We start from the raw sequence: 24,086 nt of genomic DNA, 5'->3' as shown, positions 1-24,086 counted from the left end.
TATTATATTTTTAATTTTTTGCATATTTTTTCTTTCCAAAGCGTGCTTTGTAGGTTTATATGCGTCTAACGCGACAGTTTACGCGTTTACGAGGCATGTATAACAATATTCTGACAAATAACGAGGTCTGGCAATTATAGATGTTTTTATTAATTGGAAATTATTACTGGGGCCAGTACAGACGTTTATAATCACTGCATAAATTAATATGCCACCGATTTAGACGTTTTACTGGCGATCAGTTTATATATATATATATATCAGGCGCGGGCGGTGAGATACTATCGCTCTCGATTGCTCGCATGTCAACACGCGAGCGATTGAGAGAGAAAGTATCTCACCGCCTGCACTTGATATATATATATATATATATATTGATGTACTTACGCGCTGCGAATACTGGATGGTACTATTTTATCAATTAAACCTGAATTGATTAAAATAAGCCAATTATATTTATTTATTTAATTAATTTATAAACCAAAATGGGGGCCGCAATTATAATGAATAATAATCTAAATGGTATATTAATTAGCATTCTAATTGTGAAAAAAAACTCTTCAGAGCTAAAAAAAATTGACAATACACACATTTTTACCAAAATTCATCCTAAATCTTATAATTATAACAAACATTGACATATATTTTTATTATATTATTTCACTTACTTTCATATTGATGTTTTGATCTCAAATAGTCCGCATACCCTTATCTCTCACTCCCTCTCCTCACTTAACACACGAGCGAGCGAAAGGGAAAGTATCTCACCGCATGCACCTGATATATACATAAATACACCCAACTCTTTTTTTACATGGTGGAACATTCCACAAAGAACTGTGTAAAAAGTGATAAAATACATAAGAAAATCGAAGATTGGTACTCTAAATTAAAAAAATCGTGTTATTTGAAAAAATAACAACATTGTAGTATAGAAAATCGTGTAAAAAAAGGTAATAATAAAAACCAAGTAAATAAATTATAAAAATATACGTACGTATGTATTTTAATTAAATAAATATAATACAATAGTAAAAGTTTTTCCAGCTTTAATTGAATCCACTGAAAAGAAGTTTTAGTGGTATTCCGTTTAATGTAAACGAAATTATTATTAAAAGTCCAAAACCCACATCCCAATTGAACATCCAATCTAAAACTAAAACATTCAAGAGACATTTCAATAGTGAAGTATATGAACAAATTAAGTAGATTTGTGGATGTGCTCGTTTGGCAAAATTATTTTGTTGGCCATGTTTGTTATTTTGACAAGAGCTGAATGTCTGGAATAAATTTGGATATAATGATTTAAAGTTTTATCATTTGTGTTCAATTGCATAACGATTATTAGATATTGGAAAAGGCTGAATTACAATTGATGAATTAACCGACTGCATTAAATTACCAACCGATTTTTATAGTTTAGAAAATTGAAGAGGGTGCAAAATACTAGACTTGCATCCTTTCAGAATATAGTCGAATAAAATCTAATAATAAATAGGATTAATACTGTCGTATGATTGAATATCCTCGCTCCTTAAATAAAAACCGATGGAAAATATAAAAGTAATATTTATTACAAAGAATTACAAATCAAAATAACTATTTTTGCAGCGCTTGTTTTTCAATTTTCTTCTGTTGCTCTTCCGATTGCAACTGCTGAAGAGTGAGTAGCGAAACTCCCAATTGATCTTCTCTAGTGAACGGTTGCGCCATCGAACGTAACCACTTTTTGCAAATCTAAAATTTAAGCGTTCGCATCGTAAGCTAGAAAAATAACATTTCAAAGTATATAACTGACCTGAACCGCCTCTTCCGTACTGAGATTGCAGAGAGAGTCTTTAAGATGCTCTTGTATCCATCTCGGCAATTTGCTCCTTTTATCCGAGCGGCTGAACCGCTTATCGGCAAATATCATGATGCCGTAATCCGTTTTACCTCTGGAATATTTAAAATAACATTCAGCGATCGCGCGTTGAATATAGTTTTCAATACGACCGTTCGCGACTACCTGATCGCTCTTCCTACGCACTGAGCAGCGTGTCGCATGGCGTCGAACGTTAAAAAATCGTTTTCCCTTATCTAAATCGATTCGTATTATTAATTATTTGATGATAAAATTAATAACTATCTACGATTATACCTGAAATTGATCCCTCAAGTATTCCAATCTCGCTTTCAAAATCCTGCTTTGAGTGTACACGTACGGAATGCCGAACATGAGAATGGCTCTTCCCAAATGATGATCGAAATCGACGCCTTCCGAGACTTTACCTCTAGCAACCGACAAAAGAACAGCTCCTCTGCCTGATTCGCAAGCCTAAATCGATCAATCGATGCGTTATAAATCTACAATCCTATATTAGCAGTACATAACTATCGCGATAAAAACCTTAATATAATTCATTAGCGCGAAACTCGTTTCTGCACTGTCTTGAGTCTCGATGAATAACAATTTGTGCTTCTGCAACGACGACACGACTCCTTGATCGTACCAGGAACTCACCACCGATTCCAAATATAAATATGAGGTAAAAAAACATACTACACCGTCGGGAACGCAAGATGCTATCTAAAATTTAACCAATAAATAAAAAAAACATTAGCGTAACAAATAATGCGAAAAAAAATCGCTACCGAGACTGTAAATACCTCGACTAACAACTGGCCGTAGTTTCTGATCACGGCGACGTCTTCCCTAGTTTCAAATTTTGAACTTATAGCTACCTGATCGCTACCTTTCGTTACGATCTGAAATAAAATAAATCGTTAATACGTTTTTTCGAAAATACTATTTGCAAACGTCCAAGTACCATAGGCAACAAGCAAGGTCTCGCGAGAGTCATAGTGAAAGAACTGATCACTACTGGATTAAAATCTAATATTTTAGGATACATATCGAGAGGAGACAGCGTGCCTGAAAAAATAAACAACAGCTGTTAAATACGCGCATAGAAGGGGCAAGTCTTCTAGTCGTTTTACCGTTAAAAATATCATACTATCCAAAATCAACATCGACGAACGAGTGTGGTTCAAATTCGATTAATTTGTTTTTAGAAATACAATTTTAAAGTTATTTTACTTCAAATGCAACGTGTTCCGAGAATCGGTTCTCGGTCATGCCCGAGTTAACTTGAAAATTTCTTTAATAAATTATCACCTTTTTTTGTTAAAAATTAAATCTGGCGACCACACAAATAGGTCCAGTTTTAAAAGGGTAATTGTCTCATTGTTGATGACCGTGACCAAAAACGTTCATTCATTAACAATGAGACAAATCTGATTTCTCGAATTCTAAAAAGCCACTGCAGCGATTGGCTAGGAGATCGATGCACAATCGCGATTGGCCAGCTAGCGTGCATCCCCCTAAAGGATATAAGTCCGGACTCCGACGAGGAGAGGACAGACGGTCAAGAGACAATCGGAGGCACCATACGAGACGGCCGGAGACAGCAGAGACGGACACAGACGACCAGAAAGCGAAGATCTACCAGCAGCCATCCGGAGGAACCAGCCACGCGCCCTCACCAACAGACCAGAAAATCACTCCTGGAACTCCCGAGCCGCACGCAGCCAGAGCCCTGAGACATCACCACCTGCACACCTTCATCGCGAGATACGTCACGCCGTAATCGTCCATAGTCAAAATGTAATTATAACTTAATAAACAATCTAATAGGATTCACAGAAGTGTCTCATTGGCCGCGAGGTCAACTATCTCTAGGGCTACGCCCCCTAAATAAATTTGTATGAATATTTTTAATACTGCATAGAAAGGGTGGGTCCGTGCCAGACATTTTTGAGTAATTTTTAAAAAAAGTACTGTGACCTGGAAGTGGTTAAACTATAACGTCACCTAAAATAAATAAGTGTATATATACATATGGCACTAGCTTTTCTGGTTCGACCGGAATACCGAGCCCAAGACAGTTGGCAGTTGTTGCATGGTAATGCACCAGCGCACAAAGTGAATACTTGGCAAAGAAAGGCATCACAGTGCTCAGCTACCCTCCGTATTCACTCCCTGTGATTTCTGGCTATTCCTAAAAATTATGTTGGCATAGGAAAACCATTGATGACGTCCAAAAAGGTTCGACCGAGGCCTTAACCGTTTACAGTGGTCGGTCTTTCACTGTTTCGAGGTACTCCAGATAGTTATATACATACATATATAACTGAAGAAATAATAAATAAAAAATATTATAATTACATAATATTTTTTTAAATTTGATTTCTATAGAAAATAATACCAATAAATTAAAGAATACAAAATAAATGAACGTAACAAAAAATATTGAGAGCTTCTGAATTGAAATAAAGAAATCCACAAACGCTGAATAATATTTAAAAATATGTAAAATAAATTAATGAAATTTGATAATAGAAAAGTATTGAAATAAATTCTTAAAAGTAATAAAATAAATAAAAGCAATAAAATGTTGGGAATCACTGATATTTTTCTATAATTTACTATAAATGCAATACAAAATATTAATAAATAAATAACAACAGAAATAATTAATGAAAAATAAGTATGAACTAACAACTGAACTAACGCGAATTAATTAACTCACTACTCGAAGGGTTAAAGGCCCTTCTGAAAAATTTCTACAAAAGATGTTTCGAAATTTTCTATGAACGTCTCCAGCTCTGTATTGACTCAGTAGGGGTGTATTTTGAATAAATGAATCTAATATTGCAGAATTACAAACGTTTTCTATAGGACGGCCCAGAAATAGCGAACCAGTGTAAACAATTTATAACTTAATAATTATAAAAGTTTACTTTGTTTTTTTCAAATATTAACTTAAAAGTGAACCTTTACAATTAAACATAGAAAGTTTCACTACGGAGTAACGAACGAAAGTGGCCGAAATATTTTTTACAAATCAACAGTCAATTGTTCATTCAAGTGCTAAAACTCAACATTGGGCATGAAGTTCAAAAAGTTTTTTTGCGAAGCAGAAAGTGGAGGTCACCGCCGTGATATAATTTTTGTCAATTGATTTGTGAAAAATATTAAATTATTAATTAAAAAAGTCTAATTTTTGTATTTTAATCAATATTTTAGAAATTATTGGGTGAACAAATACGTTGTATTTGTTTTTGATCAGTCCTCGCGGATTCGGGACAGTCATACCCTCATACCCGCAAGTGATACATCTACTGATACCTCGATTATTATTTTTTTTAAAAAGTAAATCGTATAATAACAAGACAGATTAATATAAATTAACTCGTTGGATGTTGATTTTCTAAATGTATTTTTTAAATTTTGTTACAAATTTATCCAAAGAGTAAATAGTAGAAAAACGGTAAAGCGACCTACGAACGGATTCATTGAACATAATCACCTGAAGTCATGATCACTGTTTGAAATCGTGAAAAAATATGTCTCACGGCTATCGAAGAATCTAGACAACTGAAAACATGGAAAGTTAGTACAGTTTAAATTACATAAAAAGCGGGTATAAAATAACCTGAAATGTAATATCGGATTGGACACAGTGGGGGTTTTGTCGTCGAACGGTTCGATGATAATTGTGAATCCTTTGGTATATGTCGCGACGAGCGTCGCCAGATTTGCCACGATGGTGAGGGAGGAATAGTTTGACGGATCGTTAATTTCCAACGTTCTCAGAAGGGATGAGAGGCGCGAGGCGCAAAATCTCAACGGTTTCCTCTCTATGCACACCCTCGATGCGACATCTTTCAAAAAACCTGAAAACTTGGATCGTTAGGCGTTTTCTACACGTGCTGAAATATTTTCGAACGCATCCTCACCGGCTGGAGATTCTTGCACGACGTGCTGTATTCTCAGACGAGTCTTTAAGTATTCGACGAACCGTTTGAGAAATCCGAGGAAGTGTTCGGCGTTACGTATGTTACCGGGAACCGCCTCTGTAAATCGTCGATGGAAATTAAACATAGGTTCGGCGGGGATATCGAGATCGTCGGACGTAGCTCACCGTCGAGAACTTCGTCGGGTAATATCGGACTTCCGAGCAAGACGTCGGCGTCTCTCGCGATCGCCGCTTCCCTCAGTCCTTGGACCATCCTTTGATACTCTTCGGTCAAACGGCTCGCGTCGTCTTCTCGACACCTGAAAGCGAATCGTAATCAGCGTCGTCATAATCGAAAAACGGTACGTCGTCGGTACGCACTCGACGACGATCTTCTCCAATTGATGCAGAGCGTTAGCCCCCTTTTCTACGATGCGCCTCGTTATCTTGACGCTCAACGCGTCTATGCACACATTGTCGATGTTGTGAGCTTCGTCGAAGACGACCACGGCTTCTTTGGGGAAATTTTTCGATACTATATCCGCTATCTTGGGATCGAGGATATAATGATACGAATAAACGACAATTTCGGCGCGATTCACCTGTAAAATAAAATCAAGCGTGAAATAAGTTACGTACTTAAGCACGAACATACGGAAGGCGGAATATATCACCGACTGCGTGTCTTGCGAGAAAATACGGACACCAGTTTCTATCGGAGCCGTACTGCTTGAGGTCGTCGATGGTGTAAACGCCGCGAGGCATTATAAACTCTTTACCTTCGCTCTCGAAACCTTCGTAGAATTGACCTGAATACGACAAAGTTAAAAAAGTTTAAAATATACATTAGACGGTTAAATATAGAACGACTATGCGACAGATTACAAATGGGCGTCGAATTGTCAGCTGCGTATCTTTCTCTGATATAACTTGCCGTTAGCGAATAACATTTGCCGTCGACCGATTTTCCTTCCCTCTCCTTGGAAACCTAGTAAAACGTAAGCGAGCGCTATAATATACGGTGCCGCCTGATAAAGATGAATGAAAGTATACCTCGGGATGAATGCATAAATTTTTACGCGCCGTCAGCACTAAGCCCGTGAAGGGCGGCTGTTCGCCGGTGCACGTTTCGTAATATGCGAACAAATTTCTCATCTCTTCGACTACTTTTTCAATCTCCGGAACCGTTCTCGAACAGTATATCAGTTTTCTAGGCAGAAAGATACAAACGTCAAAGTCAAATTGGAGAAGTGAAATGAGTAAACACGCGCGGTTACCTCACTACGTGCGGGTTTTGCATCATATACGCGACGATGAGGGACAACAGAGTGACGGTCTTTCCTGTGCCCGAAGGCATTTCGAGTAGACAGTGGCCCTGCAATTTTTCAACGGTTTTAATTCCGACGACAAAAGACAAGAGAAGACAAAATACCTTCGCGTCCAATCCTCTCTTGAGCTCGAGCATGTACGCATATTGCTCGGGATATATATAATCGTAAGGAAAGTAGACGAGCAAACCTTCCACGCTCAACCTGAAAAATCGTCGAATCAGTAAGCACTATTACGAACTATTACGAACGAACGAACGAGCATACTTCATTTTGACGGCACTCGAACTGACGTTTTCGAATCGATGTTGCCATACGCTAAAATTATTACAAGTACCTACCTATTAGCCATCAGAGTGAAAGTCTGGATATTATACTATATATTTAATTATAAATTAATATGTGTTCTGGCAACGGGTGGCAATTGGACACAGATTGAGCAGCTGCAGTATTATTTTACTGCGATATGAGTTGTTTACATGGTTTATACAAGTGAAAAAAACTAGAGTTAGTCTGGGACTTTACCGACTGCACTATTCCACTAAATGTTAATCGACGATTCAAAATAATATCAATTAAAAAAACTTTAATCCACTAATTGACTAGCATTTCAATTTTGCTTCAACTCTGTGAACGTATTAATAATATTCGACAGGTCAAGTTTTTGTGATCTTTCATTTTTTATCGATAATATAGCTAATGAATTCGAACACTCGTTCGATAGTCGACCCGAGACATCCTTGTACAAAACTAAATAATGAATAAAATAAATTCTTTTTCGGTTTTTTCTTTCAATTTTTCGGACTGCTTATCGATACAAATTTATATATGTACTTACTTTTATTATTATTTTACTAAAAATATGTAAATACGCGTGCATAAAATGTTGATATAAAATATCTCACTCGCGTATATAAGTCGACACAAAAACTAACTATTTACGCTCTATTCCACGCTTGAACTACACGTTTGCTCTGAGAACTTCTGTTCGCTGAACGCACTTCCTTCGACTTCGGACTTACACCGTTACACCTCATCGCCTATTCAGCAATCACCTCCAGGACACGTTCGAGAACAAGTACCGACGCCTTCTAAAAGGCCACTACGTGTGACTTGAACGCTTCAGTGCTCCGGTTTATTTAACAAAAAGTATGTGAAATACTCAATAAATATATTTTGAAGAATTCAAATATGTAAATCCGTCTGTAGTGTAATTAATTGTGGTCAAATTATTTTTTTGCATGCGAATATCTATAAAAAATAGGTCATTTGGGATTTTTTTTTGTTTGAGGACAAATTTCTGAGAAAGCTTTGGCTGACGGATGGCAATTAGACACATATTGTCAAGTATTTATTGGTTTACGTGTTAGAATATGAAAGTGAACGGTGGACGAGGCGCCATCGTCGTTGTCTATCCGTCCAAGTCCACCAAAAGATTATGCCGCCCTCGCGTTAATGTTACCAGAATGCCGACAAGTTTTGGTCATAATCAAATAAATACATATATAGGCCCCCACAAGCTAAAAAGGTCGTCACGGAAACTTTTGTTTAAAAACTTTCAATACCGTGTTAAATAGAAGCATATGACGCCCCCCCCCCCTTTTGGAGTAATTAGCGCCCCAGGGTGACAGCCCCTATCTGGCAACAGTATATGGCAAAGCTGAAAATCTTCGAAAGTATGCCAAAATGATGCTCACACTTAGTTTCGTATCCGTGACTTACGTTCCTGTTCCATTTGAAGATTTGAAAGATATGACATGCTTCAGGCGCCGAAGTGTAAATATATTAAATTAAACGAAAGACTGCAAACATTAATGCCTTCGTATAGTGATATAAGTAAATTGGAATATTTAAGAAGGGTGCCATGCATGTATTGAGTGTTATAATTTTTCGACTAAATTTTCGGTTTATATAATTCTAAATTTTTTTATGTTTTAATTTTCTGGAATAATTTTTTTTGTTTTTATAATCTTATATATAATTGTTCTAATCCGCTTCCGCCGTCGCTTCCGGACGCGCATAACTTTAAACGAAACATTCTCCGTTCAATTATCTACTCTGTAAATCGTATCGCTTTGTATTAACGGTGTGTAACAATACACGTAAACAAAGGAAATATATTTAATTATAATAATAAATAATATTAAAAATTAAAATTGAATTTGTTCCGATTGATTTTCGAGCCGCCGGTAATGCGTTCTGTTGTTTCGACCAATCAAAAATAAGCATTCAAATATTCAAATAGCTTCGACCAATGAAAAATAAGCATTCAAATTCAAATAGACAGTACCGTGACAACGCTTTTAAATAATTATTATTTAATAATAAAATTTTGCTACGCGACAATAATTTTCATTAATTCGTCATTTGACTGAATAAAAATGAAATATATACATAATGTGTTGAGGATTAGAAGAATACATTGATTAAACTAGATAAACAATCATAAAATAATCTTCGTAATGAAATTTTCAAATTTTGAATTCCCGGCGACGGGCTCCGAGGCCTAAAAGTGAGTTTTTGCTTTTATAAATAATCGGATTGCAAATTAACTAGGTGTGTTATAACTATGAAAATTAAATATATACATAATGTGTTTAGGATAAGAAGAATACATTGATTAAATTAGAAAAACAATCATAAAACAATCTTTGTAATGAAATCTTCAAATTTTGAAATCCCGTCGCCGGGCTCCGAGGCCGGAAAGTGAGCTTTTATATTACATAAACATTATCATTGCTTTCCGATTTAATACACATATACGTTAGATTTTAAGAATTTTAAATTAACCAGTTATGTTTTAAACATGAACGTGTAATATATCCTTAGTATGTGAGGATTGAAAGTTAATGTCGATCAAATCGGCGCTGTCGGACAGCTTATAAATGTGTACTTTCTTGGATGTTATCTAATAAACGACATTTTACAATGATTATAAATATGTGATTGCATACCTGGAATAATCGATAGCCAAAATATCAAAGAGTGGGTTATTTTTAATTCCGATGTGGCAAAATAGGTACAATTTTTGTTCTGTGCCATCATTCCTCTTTCTGAACAGCCAAATTTAAGATATTCAGTTACATCAAACTTATGTAGTATGTTCTTTATAAAAAGATACTTGCTGACAGTGACTTCAACATGAGAAGATTAACTCTTTGTTTATATATACCAATTCTACGTTGTAGCCATATAGGTCATCAAATTGTTCCATCATTGCTTCTGAAAAATAATTAAAAAACAATAAGACTCCTATCAAGAGTAAACATTGAACACATTATTACTACTAATATAATCCATAAATTAAATTTAAACGACAACCAAAGAACACAATTGATGGATGTACTGTAGAGGATTAAACACGTAGATTGGCATCTTTTCATCTTCTACAATATTTTCACAATATGTCATATATTTTTTATTATTACTAGCATTGTAATATGTTTAATTAACTTCGGTATGTATACCTTTAATTGCCAAATCACCGCTGTTTGTCTTTTAATATTAGATCCTGGAAAGTCAATAGTAATTTTGTTAGAATAACCGTGTTATATTATTCATTTATAACTAAACACTTACTGGCACACCCGCAATTTATAGTTTTGTCTATAATTTCAAATGCTGCATCACTTGAATCATCTTCAATTGTCACTTTGTAACAAAAATGTCGCGATTATTACATATTTCTTGCCAGATGTGACAAGAACTGTCAAAGCAAATTTGGGAAGTCCCGCGCTTGAGAACGAACTAAATTGATTTTAACGAGCGAAATTTATTTTAACGATTTAAATTGTATAAAATTTATTAAAATATGTATAAAAATCATCAAATACAAAAAAAAATGTTTTTAAAAATATTTTTTTAGTTTATAGATTTAAAATATAATATAAATAATGTGGATATGTATTAACTTCTCTATACAGAAAAAATATGTACCTAAATTTTGGCGAACGTTGGCAATTTAAAGTTTTAGTTTTTAGAGAATTTTTAAAACTTTGCTTTAAAAAATATTTTAAACAAAAAGGGGCAAAGTTTCAAAATAAGTACTATTCATTACCAACCAACTACTAAGCGCACAGTATTGCAAAAATCCATCTTACTGACGCCTTTGAAACTAAACTACACAAAAATGTATAACACTAATTTAAATATTTTTTAAATTAAAAGTTTCAGAATAAAATTTCAAGATTTATTCAAAATATTTTTTTCAACATTAAAAATATTTTTTATTTTATTATGGATTTTAAATATTAATAATTTATTATAGATTTTAAATATCATTAGTTCATTATTAATTTTAAATATAGTGAAAACTTTTTACACTCATTAATTATTAAAATATATAATGCTGCGCAGAAAAACATTTACTTTAAAAAAGATGTAAATCAAAATATTTTTTAATCAAAAAAGACAAAGGTTTCAAAATTATTAATATTTTTAAAACGCACTTTTGGTCTAAAGTAACAGATTAGGTACTTGATATCTTTAGTTTTTTGTTTCTTTCTCATTAGTAAATGTAATTAAAAACTGACTTTTATATTTACACATAAAACATAGAAATATTTTTTTTAAATTATAAAGTAACTTATGATGTCACCAAAAAACTTTTTTATTACGAAAATTTAAATTTATGATATAATTGTGTTATGCAGCGTTAAAACTGGCACTCAAACACATAAAATACGCTAAAACACAATCAATGACTTATAATCACTCACATTGCACTAACTATATATGATCGATTGTGTTGTAGCGTTAGTAAGGTGTAACAAAATATTTTTTCATATCAGTAATATTTTTGAGCGGATGTGTAACCGATGCTATTTATTATTATTATTATTTATTAAACTGTAAGCCTACTTTTAAATGATACAAAATGTTACGTTTTAATATTATTTTTTATGTTGAAAACATTTTGATATTTTTTGTTTTAATAATATTTAGTAAAGTTACAAACCTATTTTAAAAAATATTACAACGAAATCTATTTGTAACGAATACCGAAATAACAAAATTCCCAGTATAACGAATCTTTAATTTGTCCCCGACAAACTTGCATACAAAATGTTTTCATTATAATACCCGCACTTCACTCTCCGAAAGTTGTCCTAGTGCAGTGGTCGGCAAACTTATTGGCCGAAGAGCCAAATATGTACATTACAACGATTCAAAATAGTTCTGAGAGCCAAATCTGTTTTTTAATTTAGTAAACCTTTATTATAATTTTAAACCTTCATTAAATTACAGGTACACTGAATAAAACTTGATTTCACACTTAATAAAGATTTATTAGTTGATAAACAATAATATGAAAGTAAGGTATCCATAAATTTAAATCATGACAATGACTGACAAACACTTAATGCAAACAATGTCCTTGCATCTCCTTGGAAAGTTTCAGTAAGTCAGGTTTATATGTTGTTGTTTTTAATTTTAGGCATGATTCCAGGTTCTCATCAATAAGACAACTTTTCAGTTTACGCTTGATAAAGTTCATGCTTGAAAAGGTTTGTTCGCATTAATATGTAGAACCAAAAAGGGAAAGAACAGCAAACGCAAGTTTTTTCAGCGGATCTTAAGAGTCAGGAATACTATTCCAAACGTTGAAAATGATCATGACTTCATTCTCCAGGTCTTTCAAAGCAGACCACTTGTGTTGTGAACTAAGATCACATTCGTTCTTCTCCGATATTTCCAAATCAATACAAAGACGTTCAAATTTGGAGCTCCATATTTTCTTGTTTTTTAAATCCTGCAATTATATTTCAAAGTTACTAATGTCAATGCCAAAAGGAGAAAATTTCAACTCAGTTTATTGTAGCATTAAGAAGATTTTTGACGAATGCTAAGGTCGCTTTGAAACCTGCTGAGAAATGCTTTCCTCATATTTAAAATTGTTGTTTTGAAATGGTGTTTGTCAATAGAGGAATTATTTTCTTGGCGATGCTTCAGCAGGCTCGGAAAGTGAAACAATGTTTCCCTTTCAAAATCTTGAGCAAAAGCGTTTTAAAACGTTCCCTCTTGATAACCATCGAACCTTGTTATGAAGCAGAAAATCAGCGTACTCACTCTTCATTTCAACTAAAAATTCTCTGAATTGACGATGATTAAGAGCTTTAGCTACAATGGAGTTGATGATCGTGATCACTAATCCCATAACTTTACTAATTTCTTCCGGAAATATCTGCGCACAAAGCGCTTCTTGGTGAATAATGCAATGATAAACCAATATCTCGTAATTATTTTTTTCTTTCAAAATGGCAACAAACCCTTTTCTAACGCCAGTCATACTTTTGGCCCCGTCTGTAACCGCCAAGTACGCAGATTGACAGCTGTCATACTACTACGCTGCGCTGCGCCCCTATCGGACGAAACAGATACTACGTCAACGCTCACGTACACATTCAACGTTGCATGGAAAGGACACTCGACCAGAATTAGCGCCCGGGCCCGTGGATATTTGTGCCAGAGCCGCACTCAAGGAGCCAAAGAGCCGCATGCGGCTCCGGAGCCGCACTTTGCCGACCCCTGTCCTAGTGGAAGTTCGACCGAAGTCGGTCAAGGTCGCAGTTTTTCGAATAGCGTTCGCACAGCCGGGAATTTCATACGCGTGCACGCTTCTCAACCTCGCGTATTATAACTACGTGCGTGTTTTAAACACAAAAAAAATTAAAGCCAAATGGAGAAAAAGGAGATGGTGGATGATTGCAATGCACCGGAATAGATAAATAGTGTTAGTAAATAAGACATTTTATGTTGAATCGAGGCTTCACTGTCACTAATAAATAATAAACAGGAAACGTTCAAGTGTGCAACTAATGAATAATTTCTATTATTTTTTAAGGAAAAGTATGGAAAGTCAATTTGCTGAATTGAGATTTTATATACAATATATAGCTTAGGTCTTTCTCTTTATGATACATGCAAAATTGACTGCGGATTTTTGCGGTTTTTAACACATTGCATACCTTAAAAATGTATTATTCTTAAAAATGGGACGGGGCTTAGTCGCGAAAGTTACGACCTAAAAATTTGTTCAGAATCACCAAATATACACATATTTAAAAAAAAACGATACCGGGTATGATAAAATGCTAGTCAAATACTTTTTCTTAATATAAAACAGCAAATTTGTGACATATACAATTTTTTTTTTTTACGCTACGCGGCTAAATTTTTTTATTACGCTACGCACGGCCGTTAAACACGGAATTCCTCTTCCTCGGGCCTACAATTAAAGAAATGTTAACGTCAAATTTAAAATACAGTTTTGTAATGATTGTAATTTTTTAATAATATGGTTACCGTGGTAAAATCAGTAAACGTCAAATTGTGGATCGCGTACTAATGAAATAAAATAAAAATTTGTTTGGAATGACTAAATATATACATATTTAAAAAAACGATACCGAGTATGATAAAATGCTAGTCAAATACTTTTTCTTAATAAAAAACAGCAAATTTGTGACATATACAATTTTTTTTTTTACGCTACGCGGCGAAATTCGCACGACCGTTCAACACGGAATTCCTATTCCTCGGGCCTACAATTAAAGAAATACTTTAAATAATTGTATTTTTTAGCACTTATAATATTATATATTTGACTAAGAGCACTTATGGAATCAACTAAAGTGGTGAAATAATTTTGGCCGTCCAGATCGGGCAAAAATACCAAACAGTGGCGCGATCGTGAAGACGCCCATATTAAAATTGAATCGTTCTATCTCAGTTTGCGATAAACCATCTCTATCTCTCTCTCTCGTCACGCGAGAGAGCGAAAGGGGAAGTATCTCGCCGCTCGCGCTCGAAGCGTCTTCGGGTATTACTTTCGGAAAGCGAGGGAATTTTTGGAGGCGACGAAGTCGGCCGCCTCGACCAAAATTACCCCCAGTTTACCTCCCGTTCGCGGTGACCTCGGAGAACTTGCGAGAGATTTTAGCGCGGGGACAACCGAGCTCGACCGAAGTAAGCCCGAATTTTCACATTATATTTCCCGTCCTTGGCCAACTGTCGCCTACTTTCGGAGAGTGAAGTGGAAGCATTACGAAGACTGATCTCAGTATAACGAAATATTTTGATCCGAATTTAAGAATGACGTTGCAACTTTACACAATATTTCTCCAAATTCAGTTCGTTCTTGACGAGGTGTGTGACAGATGTGTTCAAAAGCGACATTACAGGTGTTTCGCTGACCCTCAAACTTTTTTTATAAAACATTTTTTTCACAAATTTTATTGTTTCATACAGTATCCTTAAAAATGGGCAAAAAACTATCTGTCAACCTTATAAGAGGTTATTTTGATGTTGTAGTAATGTGATAATTAAAAATAAAATATATCATCTTCCTTACGTTCAATATAACGAATTTTCAGTATACCAAAATTTATTCATTGGTTCCGTGAGCTTCGCTGTATTGAAATTTCATAGTACAATTTTTAATTTATTATTATCTATCCAAGTTTTAAACCTATTCATAAATGATATACAATATTTAGATTTATCATTAAATATCTAAGTTTCAATATAACGATAAAATCTAACGTTGTAAATCTAATAAATAATATAAAATGTTTTCTTCTGGAAATATTGAGTCAAGTTGTAAACCTATTTTCAAATGAATTGAATATGTTAAGTACTTTTTTATAGATTGAACTATTTTGTCTATCATTGAAAATCCTAAATAGTAATGTCCAATTTGAACCATTAAATTTTAAAAAATATTTAAAAAAATCAGAACGAAGCAAAAATTATATTTAAAACCCAAAAAGTTGAGGGTCCGGTATTCGCACACTCGCTAGCTATCGGTACCTCACGATAGTGAGGTACCGACAGCTAGTTTATTTATATTATGAGTATGTTTTATTTTTTATTGGTTATTAAATACAAAATATAAGAATAAATGTCCTCACTTATTTTTGCGCGCCTTTATCGAGCTTGTTAAAATTACGTTTATAGTTCACGGTTTAACTTTATCGATTTCATTATTAGATTTTAAAAAATATTAAACGTTTATCGTCTTCGTTATATTTTAAATTATGAGTATAATTATATACTTTTTTCCACAAGCGAAAAACGAGTTAAAGTAATTCGCTTCAGTTACTTTATTTAATATTTTTTGAATGACTTCGTTTCGACAGTCATTCGAAAAAAAATTAACGCCATATTAATGGCGTTAATATTTTTCAAAGGTGTAATTTAGATGCCATTTTTTATTGTAATAATTTTTAGCAGTCACTGCATTTCTTGCTATTTCTTTCGAATCGATAATGTACTTTTCCTCTCGTTCAAAATCCAGTTTTTATGCGGATTATTTATTTATTTATGTAACTACTATAAATAATTATAACTCTAAAAATATAATTACATACATAGAAAAGTTAATCTCCATGAACGTTCAAGTGTTATTTAAAATAATATAGATAACAATAAATGAAAAAATATGTAATTTGTTAACAGCTAAGGCTGAAAATAAGACGTTAAAGCAATTTTGCAACGATGAAAGAAAATGCGACCTCTCGTAAAATAGGAGAATACAATGAAATTAATAGGTTTTAATAGATCTAGATGGCTGATTTATAATATAATCATTTATTATTTCAAAGAGTAAATTAAATCATTACAAACACCGCTAAAAAGGTCTTGTTTAGTCTTTGTCATTTTATAAATTTCAGTCTATAGAATTTGGCGATCGACGTTATCGAAAGGTGCTATAGTTAGATATAATTGTTTTATAAATGTATAAATATCATCGGAGAACGCATTCTAAGCTGTAAACTTATATAGATTATATTGGAATAGCTTTCGGGGAATAAAAATAAAAATATACAAGTATAAAAAAATGATTATTTTACATTAAAATTATTACATAAAGTCGTCGGAGTCGTCGCCCGAGTCGTAGTTGGTCTTCATGTTCTCCGGTTTCATCAGCGTCGAATAACTTCTCATCTCTGCTTCCTCCTTTTTTCTCTTCTCCTCCTCCTTCTCTTTCTCTCTTTGCGAACGCAGTATTTGTTTCTTGTCCTCTCTCTCGGAACGGTCGCGGTTCTCCCTCTCACCTCGCAAGTCCGGTTTGGACTCCACTTTGGTTCTGTTCAGCCTGTTGACAGTCTCGTTACTCCTTTTGGCCACCCTCACCTTTCTGACTTCCTTCTCTTTGAGGAACGACACCTGGCCGACCTGAAAAACACGACGATAGAGTAGCGACTGACGCAATCCGAACGGATGAGCCCGGGGATGTTATTTCAGCTTTTTCCAGTCAGTCAGTCAGTCGATTTCATTGAGATTTTAATTATAAAACTGTTATGATAGCTTTCATAATTAAAATAATCCATACGCTTTCGATATTTAAATGAAAAATATCGAATTGCCACATTATTATTTAACCGGGAGATTATTCTTATAAAACTGGATAAAATCATTTAAAAAATAGTGTATGAATATTTATTAATATTTTTTCTGTTTTTTTTTATGACTTTTTATAATTGAACAATGCAAATATATTTACTCTACATACTTTTATTTTTGGAAAGTTGTTATTTTTGAAAATCATATTTCAACTGAATTTATCCCATTATTGAAATTATTACATTTGAAACAAGATAATCGTAGTGTAACAATTTGTGTGAAACGATGAAAAAAAATATCGTTGTTGTGAAGGATTTTTTTGTTTCAAACCGAAAACGAATGAGTTTTATGTAGGAGCATTCTGGAGAGAACGAATGATATAAAAAAAGGTCTCTTTGAGATGGCAGGCGAAGTTGGCTTAATGGCTGAATTGGTGCAATTGGTGCGATCTTTGCGGGAAGACGTAGCAAATACGTATAAATATTTGAAAAGAAAATATGTACTTTTTGTAAGTTTTTTTTTCAAATAATTAGACATCTTTAGCTATAATAAGTAAATCAAGAAAATATTTGGAATTATTGAAAAAAAAATCCAAAATCAACAAAGAATATTCTGATCCTAGCTCTGAGGAAAGTGAAGTTGAAGAACGGAAGAGTCATCAGAAAAAGTATGTGACATATTGGATAGGTCGTGTGCAAAGTGCTTTAGAACTATTACACCTAATGGCATACAAAATGTTTTTGCTCGTAAACCTATTGTTGGATAAAAGGAATTGTTTGTGCATTTACATAAGGTAATGGTTGTAGAGTTATAGTTTACAAACAATCGGTAGAAGCAGTAGCAATAAACCAAGTAATCGGTAATATCACCTCCATGGCCGGAGTCTTCTTCAGATTGTCCCACATGGTGTAGAGCACGTCGACGTCGTTCATCTTATTTCCGTTGATGGAGTTAGCTTTGGTCAGTTGGCAGGCGTCTTCCAAAACGGAGCTCGGAATGTCGTCGATCGTCTGTCCCTAAACCGAATCTGAACGATTTGAACGAATAGTAGAGTGGCGAGCGGACAGTAGTTGGTAGAATAGTACTCACCGGCGCCAGTCGCAGGTACACGTGGGCGGAAGATATTTTGTCTACGTGAAACCAGACGTCTTCTGGCCATCCCCATTTGATCAGTTCGTCGTCTGCGAGAAACATGCGGTCAAATCTAGTGTCTAGTGTATATTGTCTAGTGTCTAATAACGCCTACTTTCGTATTTGTCGACGCCCATGAAAATCGTAACCGGCGGAGAGACGACGTTGCTGGTGTAGTAAAAAACCATCGTCACCGCTGCGCTGCAGTCGACAGCTGCGCCGTTTGACGTCCGCCGCTGCGGGGTAATACCGAACGCGACCCCCTCCCCCGCGACATGAGCACGCCCGAGAGAGAGCCGCCCGCCGAGGAGGACGAGCTGACCCTGCCCAGAGCCAGCATCAACAAGATGATCAAAGAGCTGGTGCCGTCGGTTAGGGTGGCCAACGAATCCAGGGAGTTGATCCTCAACTGCTGCACGGAATTCATACACCTGCTGAGCTCCGAGGCGAACGACATATGTAACCAGAACAACAAAAAGACCATCAACGCGGAGCACATCTTGTTAGCTCTCGACAGATTGGGCTTCGGCGATTATAAAGTCGAGGCGGAAGCGGTGGTGCGCGACTGCAAAGCGGTCGCTGCCAAGCGCAGGAGGCAGAGCACCCGATTGGAAAATCTGGGCATACCTGAAGAAGAACTGCTGCGCCAGCAACAGGAGCTGTTCGCCAAGGTATTATTGCTCCTTTCCTCTTTCAAATTTATTCATTTCTTCTCTACTCTAAAGATTTAATCATTTTTTCATTAGCAAGTCGACTGTAATTTCATTTATTTAAACCATCGATGACGATGGATTGACAGATTAATAACGATTCGACTTTATCGCAGGCTAGAGAAGAGATCGCCATCGCCGACCAGCAGCAGTGGTTGCAGTTGCAAGGCATCGCCGTCGCGGGGCAGCCCAAGCCCGAGACGGACGACGACGACTATTCTTAACTTTTCGTCAAATAAAATATTTCAAATTTAAATCTCCATTTTTATTAATCGCAATGACAAAACAAACATCATATCTTACGAGCTAATAACTTCGTAGACCATCTATTATATAATAATCAAAAATTCACAATTCAACATGTTAATAAAACTCGATAAAATACCGCATAACAAATAATGTAAAAATTAAAACGCTGCGCGAGTTCTAGATGCCGAAAAAATAAAACAAACACTACGACCGACCGTAGCGATAACTAAAAGCTGTCTACGGAGAGTATTTCTTTCAATAAAAGCAAATTTAAAACTACCACATATCACATTCGGTAAATTCGGCCAAAATAAAACATCACCATCTCGTTTCGTATAAAAGGGTCTACGTTTGGCACGCTATGTACCTTTTTAATAATACGGTTAAACGATTACACTATTATATTTTAGTCGTTAATTACTATTTTATGTACAATAATTATTTACCATCCTACGGATCCGACGACGCTCGGGGTAATTTGTAATTCACGTTCGACGTTATTCTAAAAAAGTATTCGAGGCGAGAGTGAAACGGACGGAGGAGCGGAATCGATCCGACGCTGTCCGTCCGCGAATAACGAAACGTACATTTTTTTATAGCTTTCGTCGCCTTCCGTTTCACTAGGCGAACGTCTGATAGTATATAACGTACAGCGGCAGCGCTAGCAGCGCGCAGTAGAGGGCCGAGGAGCAGGAGCGGGCGAACCGACGGTGTCATTTAGCCGACAGCGGCCAGCGGAGGTGGCGAACCGAGCCGCGGCCGGAGCCTCCGGGTCATTGGGCCTTCATCGGCACCAGCTTGCGGGAGCGGGCTCGAGCCTCCTGGCGGCTGCTGGTGTACTCGAACCACAGAACGTTGGGAATCAGCGTAGTGTCTCGGAGCAGCAGGAGCTCGGATATTTTCCTAGAGACGAAACGTTCCGATCAGAATCCGATCGGCGTCCGCGTCGGTTACGAACCGCCGCTCTCCGACTCACCAGCAGACGACTTGCGGAAACAGGGGCGTGAGTATGCAGTGAGTGAGCGCAAACCAGAGAGTAGCCAGCGCCGTTCCGACCAGAGCGCCGACGGCCACCTGTCCGACGCTGTGATACATCAGATAGACGCGACCCACGGAGACCACCACGGCGCTCACGACGACGCCGCCCAGCACTCCGCCTATCCATATCCTCGATAATATCGAATTGTTATTGATGTGGTGTAACCTGCAACCAAAGATACGAGCGCTTTTTAACAAAAATAGTTTAAAAATTATATAGTTTTTTTGGCGTATAAATGCGAGTTAATATCCTGGTATTTTAATGACATATTTCATTCTGTTTATTTATTTTGCACTCTTTCGTTTATTCGTATTATTTTGCTTAGAAAATAAATTTATACTACAATTTTAACGTTTTTATTTACTTTATTTTCAGTCGTATAAAGGTGTTATTGCGATAATTTTGGAACACATTTATTTATTATATATAATTATGCGTTGACTTTATATGTCCTAATTATTTTTTTACTGTTAAAAAAGACTATAAGTGCTGAAAGAAAACTGATTTACATTTCTGTGGCAAAATGTTTCTTTCTTGTTGACTACATACATACGAGATATTCTTTATGAGCTAAAGTAGCTTAATATTAGAAAATTTTCAACGCCTAATATGTACGACCTAGCACGATTTTAATCAATCATCACGTAACTGAAACTTTTTGGCAACGATATGATAGAAGAAAATTACACATTTATAAAAACTTACTAATAAAATATTCAATGTCTTCTAGAGCTTTACACAACTTTAACCAACATTTAAATAATCATTAAAAATTTTATAGCTATACGTGAATGTAAAAAAAATCATTAGCTTTGTATAGTTAATATACGGTTTATTCAAATATAAAGGACCAAATATTTTAAAAGAAACAACCACTAGCAATAACGCGACAGTGAAAAATACAATGTCCCAAAATGAACACGAAAAATCTTGCGTTAATTTTGGGACAACCTTTATAACTAGCTGTGGTCCGCCGTTACTGCTGAAAACATTAAGCTCAATTACTGTAGCATAATTTTAAATTTAAATGCTTATTTTTCATGGTCTACAGTCGGAGCCTTTAGACTTTATTTCCTTTGTTTGCGTGTATTATTATTACAATATATACACCATTTGTCATGAGCGTATCATTTTAAAGCGAGCACGTCCGGATAAGGTAGATATTAATTTTTTTTAAATCTGTAAAAGTCATCAGATCTCAACGCCCAGAACGCACTGATCGTATAATCTGCTTCATTATCTAAAAATATTTTTAAATAGGAGATAAAATTAATCTTTGACTTATAATTTAGGAAAACACAAAAAATATATTTTTGTGACAAATTTTTATTTAAATATTTGAAAGGGTATTTTGAATTAAGTTGTTTAAAGTAAATGCAATGTGTGCAATTTTGCTATTTTTGTATAAGTAATTTAGCGGTACCTTATGAATATAAAGTATACAATGTACGCGGTGAAAAACCACATAAACTGCGAGTGCGAAGAAGGCATGCCGTATTCGCTGTAAAGGCTCTCCCTCTCGGTCGGTCGCTCTTCTTTGATGACTTGTTTGAGGATAGCGTTGATCACTTCGTTGACTAGCGTGCCTAAGAAGAACGTGATCTAAATATGAAGTAAAAATATGTCATGAACGTTGCGAATCGAGCGATAAAGTGAACGAGATAAAAACCGTGTGCAAGTCCCTGCGGAAGAGGATGAGGGCCACGAAGCCGGCGCCGATGCCGAACGGCGCGAGACTGACGACGGCGAAGAGCTTGCCCAGAAGATCTCCTGAAACGGAAGGCGATCGTCAGGTTCGCGGTCGCGGCCGGGAAAAGCGGGAGACTCACCCTTGGGGTACTCGACGAGGGTGAGGGCCAGAGGAGCCCAGTCCCCGTCGCGCGCCATGGTCGACGGCGCCGCGACTCGGCTACCTGCTATCGCGTTGCTTGTTTATACGCGACGACTCGTCTCGCGCGCATGCGCACATGCGCACGTGCCAACATTATTTTCTCGTTATTACTCGCTTCTTTTTGGGGAGATCGTAATATTTGAAGTAATTAGAGCCCCAGGCGACCGTCCAAACATTTCGCCTCTACTGTAACATTTTTATCTATGAGAAACTATGCTTTGTATCATTATTTATCTAATTCTCGATAAAAGCAAAAGGGCACTATGCGAACAGTTGGATTTCTATGCAGGTATAGATATACGAGCAAGGCACTGGCGGATCCAAGCAATGTCCTCACTATAGAGAATTACGTCAAGTTCGTATATTATACAATCAAGACTTACGCTAAAAAGTATGCACACGTAAGCAATTTAAACGTTTTCAAATAAAGCACGGTTATTCTTGTACGCTTCATTATTTTTTATTTATTTATTTATTCAAATTGTGACTAATGCGTTACGATGGCCAAAAGCATAAAATATATTACAATTTTAAAATACATACATACAAATATATATGTACATATATACTTATACATACATACAAATACGCACAAACACACATACAAGTAAAAACACAAACAAATCACCTCAACAGGTGTGCATTGTCCCACACGAATTGAACCAAAACCTCATACGTGCATGAGAAAATGTCAATATACACAGAATTCAGCAGACGAACGGCCTCGTTTATTCCTTCAAGTATAAATATCGAAGGAATTTACGCTGTACTTTTTCCAGCTTCGATTCATTACATTGACTCATTATGCCTGGAATCCATATAATAGAGCTTGTTTCTAGTATACTGCGGACTAGAGCATCATGAAGAGTGCGCAATTCATTTTTGCGCAGAGAATTTTTAAAGATCTGCTGTGAGTCTCTGCAATGTACTGGCTAAATTTCTAACGTTCTTCGCAAGTCACACCTAAATCCTCAGTAAAAGAAGACCTGTCTAGAATATATCCGCCGAGATGGTAGGAATATTCCGCCTGCATCGACGACCTTGAAGATGAAATTGTGTGACATTTCTTTACACTGAAATGCAATCGGTTATAGTAAGCCAACTTCCGTAAAGAATTGAAATCCTCCTGTAGGTCGATGGAATCCGAAATTGACTGCACATTCTTGAAAATTTTCAAGTCGTTTGCATATAATAAAAAAATTTAACGATTCATTGCCATTTCTATCATTAATGAACAATAGTATTACTGTACTCCAGTAGAAGTCTCATACGTTCTAAAAATGAGTTTTCATACATGACGAATTAATATTTATTGGTCGAGTAATTTGAGAATAGGTTTATGAGACCTTCAGAAAACCCGAAGCTAGATCATTTTTTCACAAGTATATCATGATTAACTTTATCAATGCCTTTTCAATCTGTGCATATAACGTCCACTCGTACACCAGACCAACGATCCAACGATCTTGAAACAAAGTTAGAAAAAAAACATAAGATTAAAGACAGTGGATCGAGATTAATGGAAACCATGTTGCGGCTCAAAAAGCATACACCTTCAATTATTAAAACTGTATTTATGTAATAAAATTTAGCAGGCGCTAAAAGCAACGC

The 24,086-nt window shown here is 35.6% G+C and overlaps 4 protein-coding genes and 1 long non-coding RNA gene across 7 annotated transcripts; 1 reads left to right on the top strand and 4 right to left on the bottom strand.

Annotated features, from left to right (window-relative positions):
• Nucleotides 1-1,551: 1,551 nt before the first annotated feature.
• Xpd (general transcription and DNA repair factor IIH helicase subunit Xpd) lies at nt 1,552-7,412 on the bottom strand. 2 transcript variants are annotated; one of them, XM_088204678.1, is made up of 18 exons: nt 7,376-7,412; nt 7,213-7,312; nt 7,058-7,155; nt 6,834-6,990; nt 6,666-6,768; nt 6,459-6,589; nt 6,162-6,382; nt 5,967-6,100; nt 5,782-5,898; nt 5,478-5,718; nt 5,352-5,419; nt 2,811-2,914; nt 2,650-2,748; nt 2,390-2,569; nt 2,141-2,317; nt 2,009-2,079; nt 1,799-1,937; nt 1,552-1,737 (listed from the first exon to the last, which is right to left on the bottom strand). In XM_088204678.1, exons 1-18 carry the CDS (start codon nt 7,378-7,380, stop codon nt 1,600-1,602), a joined length of 2,283 nt encoding a protein of 760 aa, XP_088060804.1. In that variant the 5' UTR covers nt 7,381-7,412; the 3' UTR covers nt 1,552-1,599. The 2 variants fall into 2 exon arrangements, 1 of the variants encoding a protein (XP_088060804.1); XR_015812378.1 differs by lacking the exons at nt 1,552-1,737; nt 1,799-1,937 and having other exon boundaries at nt 2,043-2,317; nt 5,478-5,717; nt 5,780-5,898.
• A 1,347-nt stretch (nt 7,413-8,759) lies between these two features.
• LOC148226815 (uncharacterized) lies at nt 8,760-10,822 on the bottom strand. Its single transcript, XR_015812299.1, has 3 exons — nt 10,576-10,822; nt 10,230-10,494; nt 8,760-10,161 (listed from the first exon to the last, which is right to left on the bottom strand). It is a non-coding gene; the product is annotated as an uncharacterized LOC148226815 (long non-coding RNA).
• Nucleotides 10,823-16,934: 6,112 nt separating this feature from the next.
• Nucleotides 16,935-18,831, bottom strand: LOC148226814 (coiled-coil domain-containing protein 25). 2 transcript variants are annotated; one of them, XM_088203355.1, is made up of 4 exons: nt 18,702-18,831; nt 18,545-18,636; nt 18,325-18,482; nt 16,935-17,287 (listed from the first exon to the last, which is right to left on the bottom strand). In XM_088203355.1, the coding sequence occupies exons 3-4, from the start codon at nt 18,385-18,387 to the stop codon at nt 16,973-16,975; spliced, it is 378 nt and encodes a 125-aa protein (XP_088059481.1). In that variant the 5' UTR covers nt 18,388-18,482; nt 18,545-18,636; nt 18,702-18,831; the 3' UTR covers nt 16,935-16,972. The 2 variants fall into 2 exon arrangements, with proteins under 2 accessions (XP_088059481.1, XP_088059480.1); XM_088203354.1 differs by having other exon boundaries at nt 18,325-18,471.
• On the top strand, nt 18,832-19,552 carry NC2beta (negative cofactor 2beta). Its single transcript, XM_088203356.1, has 2 exons — nt 18,832-19,257; nt 19,413-19,552. Exons 1-2 carry the CDS (start codon nt 18,862-18,864, stop codon nt 19,518-19,520), a joined length of 504 nt encoding a protein of 167 aa, XP_088059482.1. The 5' UTR covers nt 18,832-18,861; the 3' UTR covers nt 19,521-19,552.
• On the bottom strand, nt 19,547-22,491 carry LOC148226812 (dolichyldiphosphatase 1-like). Its single transcript, XM_088203353.1, has 5 exons — nt 22,414-22,491; nt 22,254-22,354; nt 22,008-22,186; nt 20,522-20,749; nt 19,547-20,448 (listed from the first exon to the last, which is right to left on the bottom strand). The coding sequence occupies exons 1-5, from the start codon at nt 22,469-22,471 to the stop codon at nt 20,319-20,321; spliced, it is 696 nt and encodes a 231-aa protein (XP_088059479.1). The 5' UTR covers nt 22,472-22,491; the 3' UTR covers nt 19,547-20,318.
• Between the last annotated feature and the right edge of the window lie 1,595 nt (nt 22,492-24,086).

The sequence above is a fragment of the Plectrocnemia conspersa genome, unplaced genomic scaffold (assembly GCF_051122295.1).
Source record: "Plectrocnemia conspersa isolate PC_06_02 unplaced genomic scaffold, ASM5112229v1 ptg000014l, whole genome shotgun sequence".
Taxonomy (NCBI): Eukaryota; Metazoa; Arthropoda; class Insecta; order Trichoptera; family Polycentropodidae; genus Plectrocnemia; species Plectrocnemia conspersa.
Note: the sequence above shows the minus strand (reverse complement) of the source record. Positions and strands in the feature narration are given on the sequence as shown.

Bases quoted from the DNA above. Each gene is read 5' to 3' on its own strand.
- LOC148226814 (XM_088203354.1), bottom strand. From the start codon at position 18,774: ATGGTTTTTTACTACACCAGCAACGTCGTCTCTCCGCCGGTTACGATT. The intron at 18,472-18,544 runs GTGAGTACTATT...GATTCGGTTTAG, and splicing joins TGTACCTGCGACTGGCGCCG to GGACAGACGATCGACGACAT. The intron at 17,288-18,324 runs GTGATATTACCG...CGTGTTTTTCAG, and splicing joins AGAAGACTCCGGCCATGGAG to GTCGGCCAGGTGTCGTTCCT.
- LOC148226812 (XM_088203353.1), bottom strand. From the start codon at position 22,471: ATGGCGCGCGACGGGGACTGGGCTCCTCTGGCCCTCACCCTCGTCGAG. The intron at 22,187-22,253 runs GTTTTTATCTCG...CTTCATATTTAG, and splicing joins TCCGCAGGGACTTGCACACG to ATCACGTTCTTCTTAGGCAC. The intron at 20,750-22,007 runs GTACCGCTAAAT...CTTTGGTTGCAG, and splicing joins GTATACTTTATATTCATAAG to GTTACACCACATCAATAACA.
- NC2beta (XM_088203356.1), top strand. From the start codon at position 18,862: ATGAGCACGCCCGAGAGAGAGCCGCCCGCCGAGGAGGACGAGCTGACC. The intron at 19,258-19,412 runs GTATTATTGCTC...ACTTTATCGCAG, and splicing joins AACAGGAGCTGTTCGCCAAG to GCTAGAGAAGAGATCGCCAT.
- Xpd (XM_088204678.1), bottom strand. The intron at 6,101-6,161 runs GTGCGTACCGAC...ATTCGCTTTCAG, and splicing joins TTGGAGAAGATCGTCGTCGA to GTGTCGAGAAGACGACGCGA. The intron at 2,570-2,649 runs GTATTTACAGTC...GTTAAATTTTAG, and splicing joins ACGGCCAGTTGTTAGTCGAG to ATAGCATCTTGCGTTCCCGA.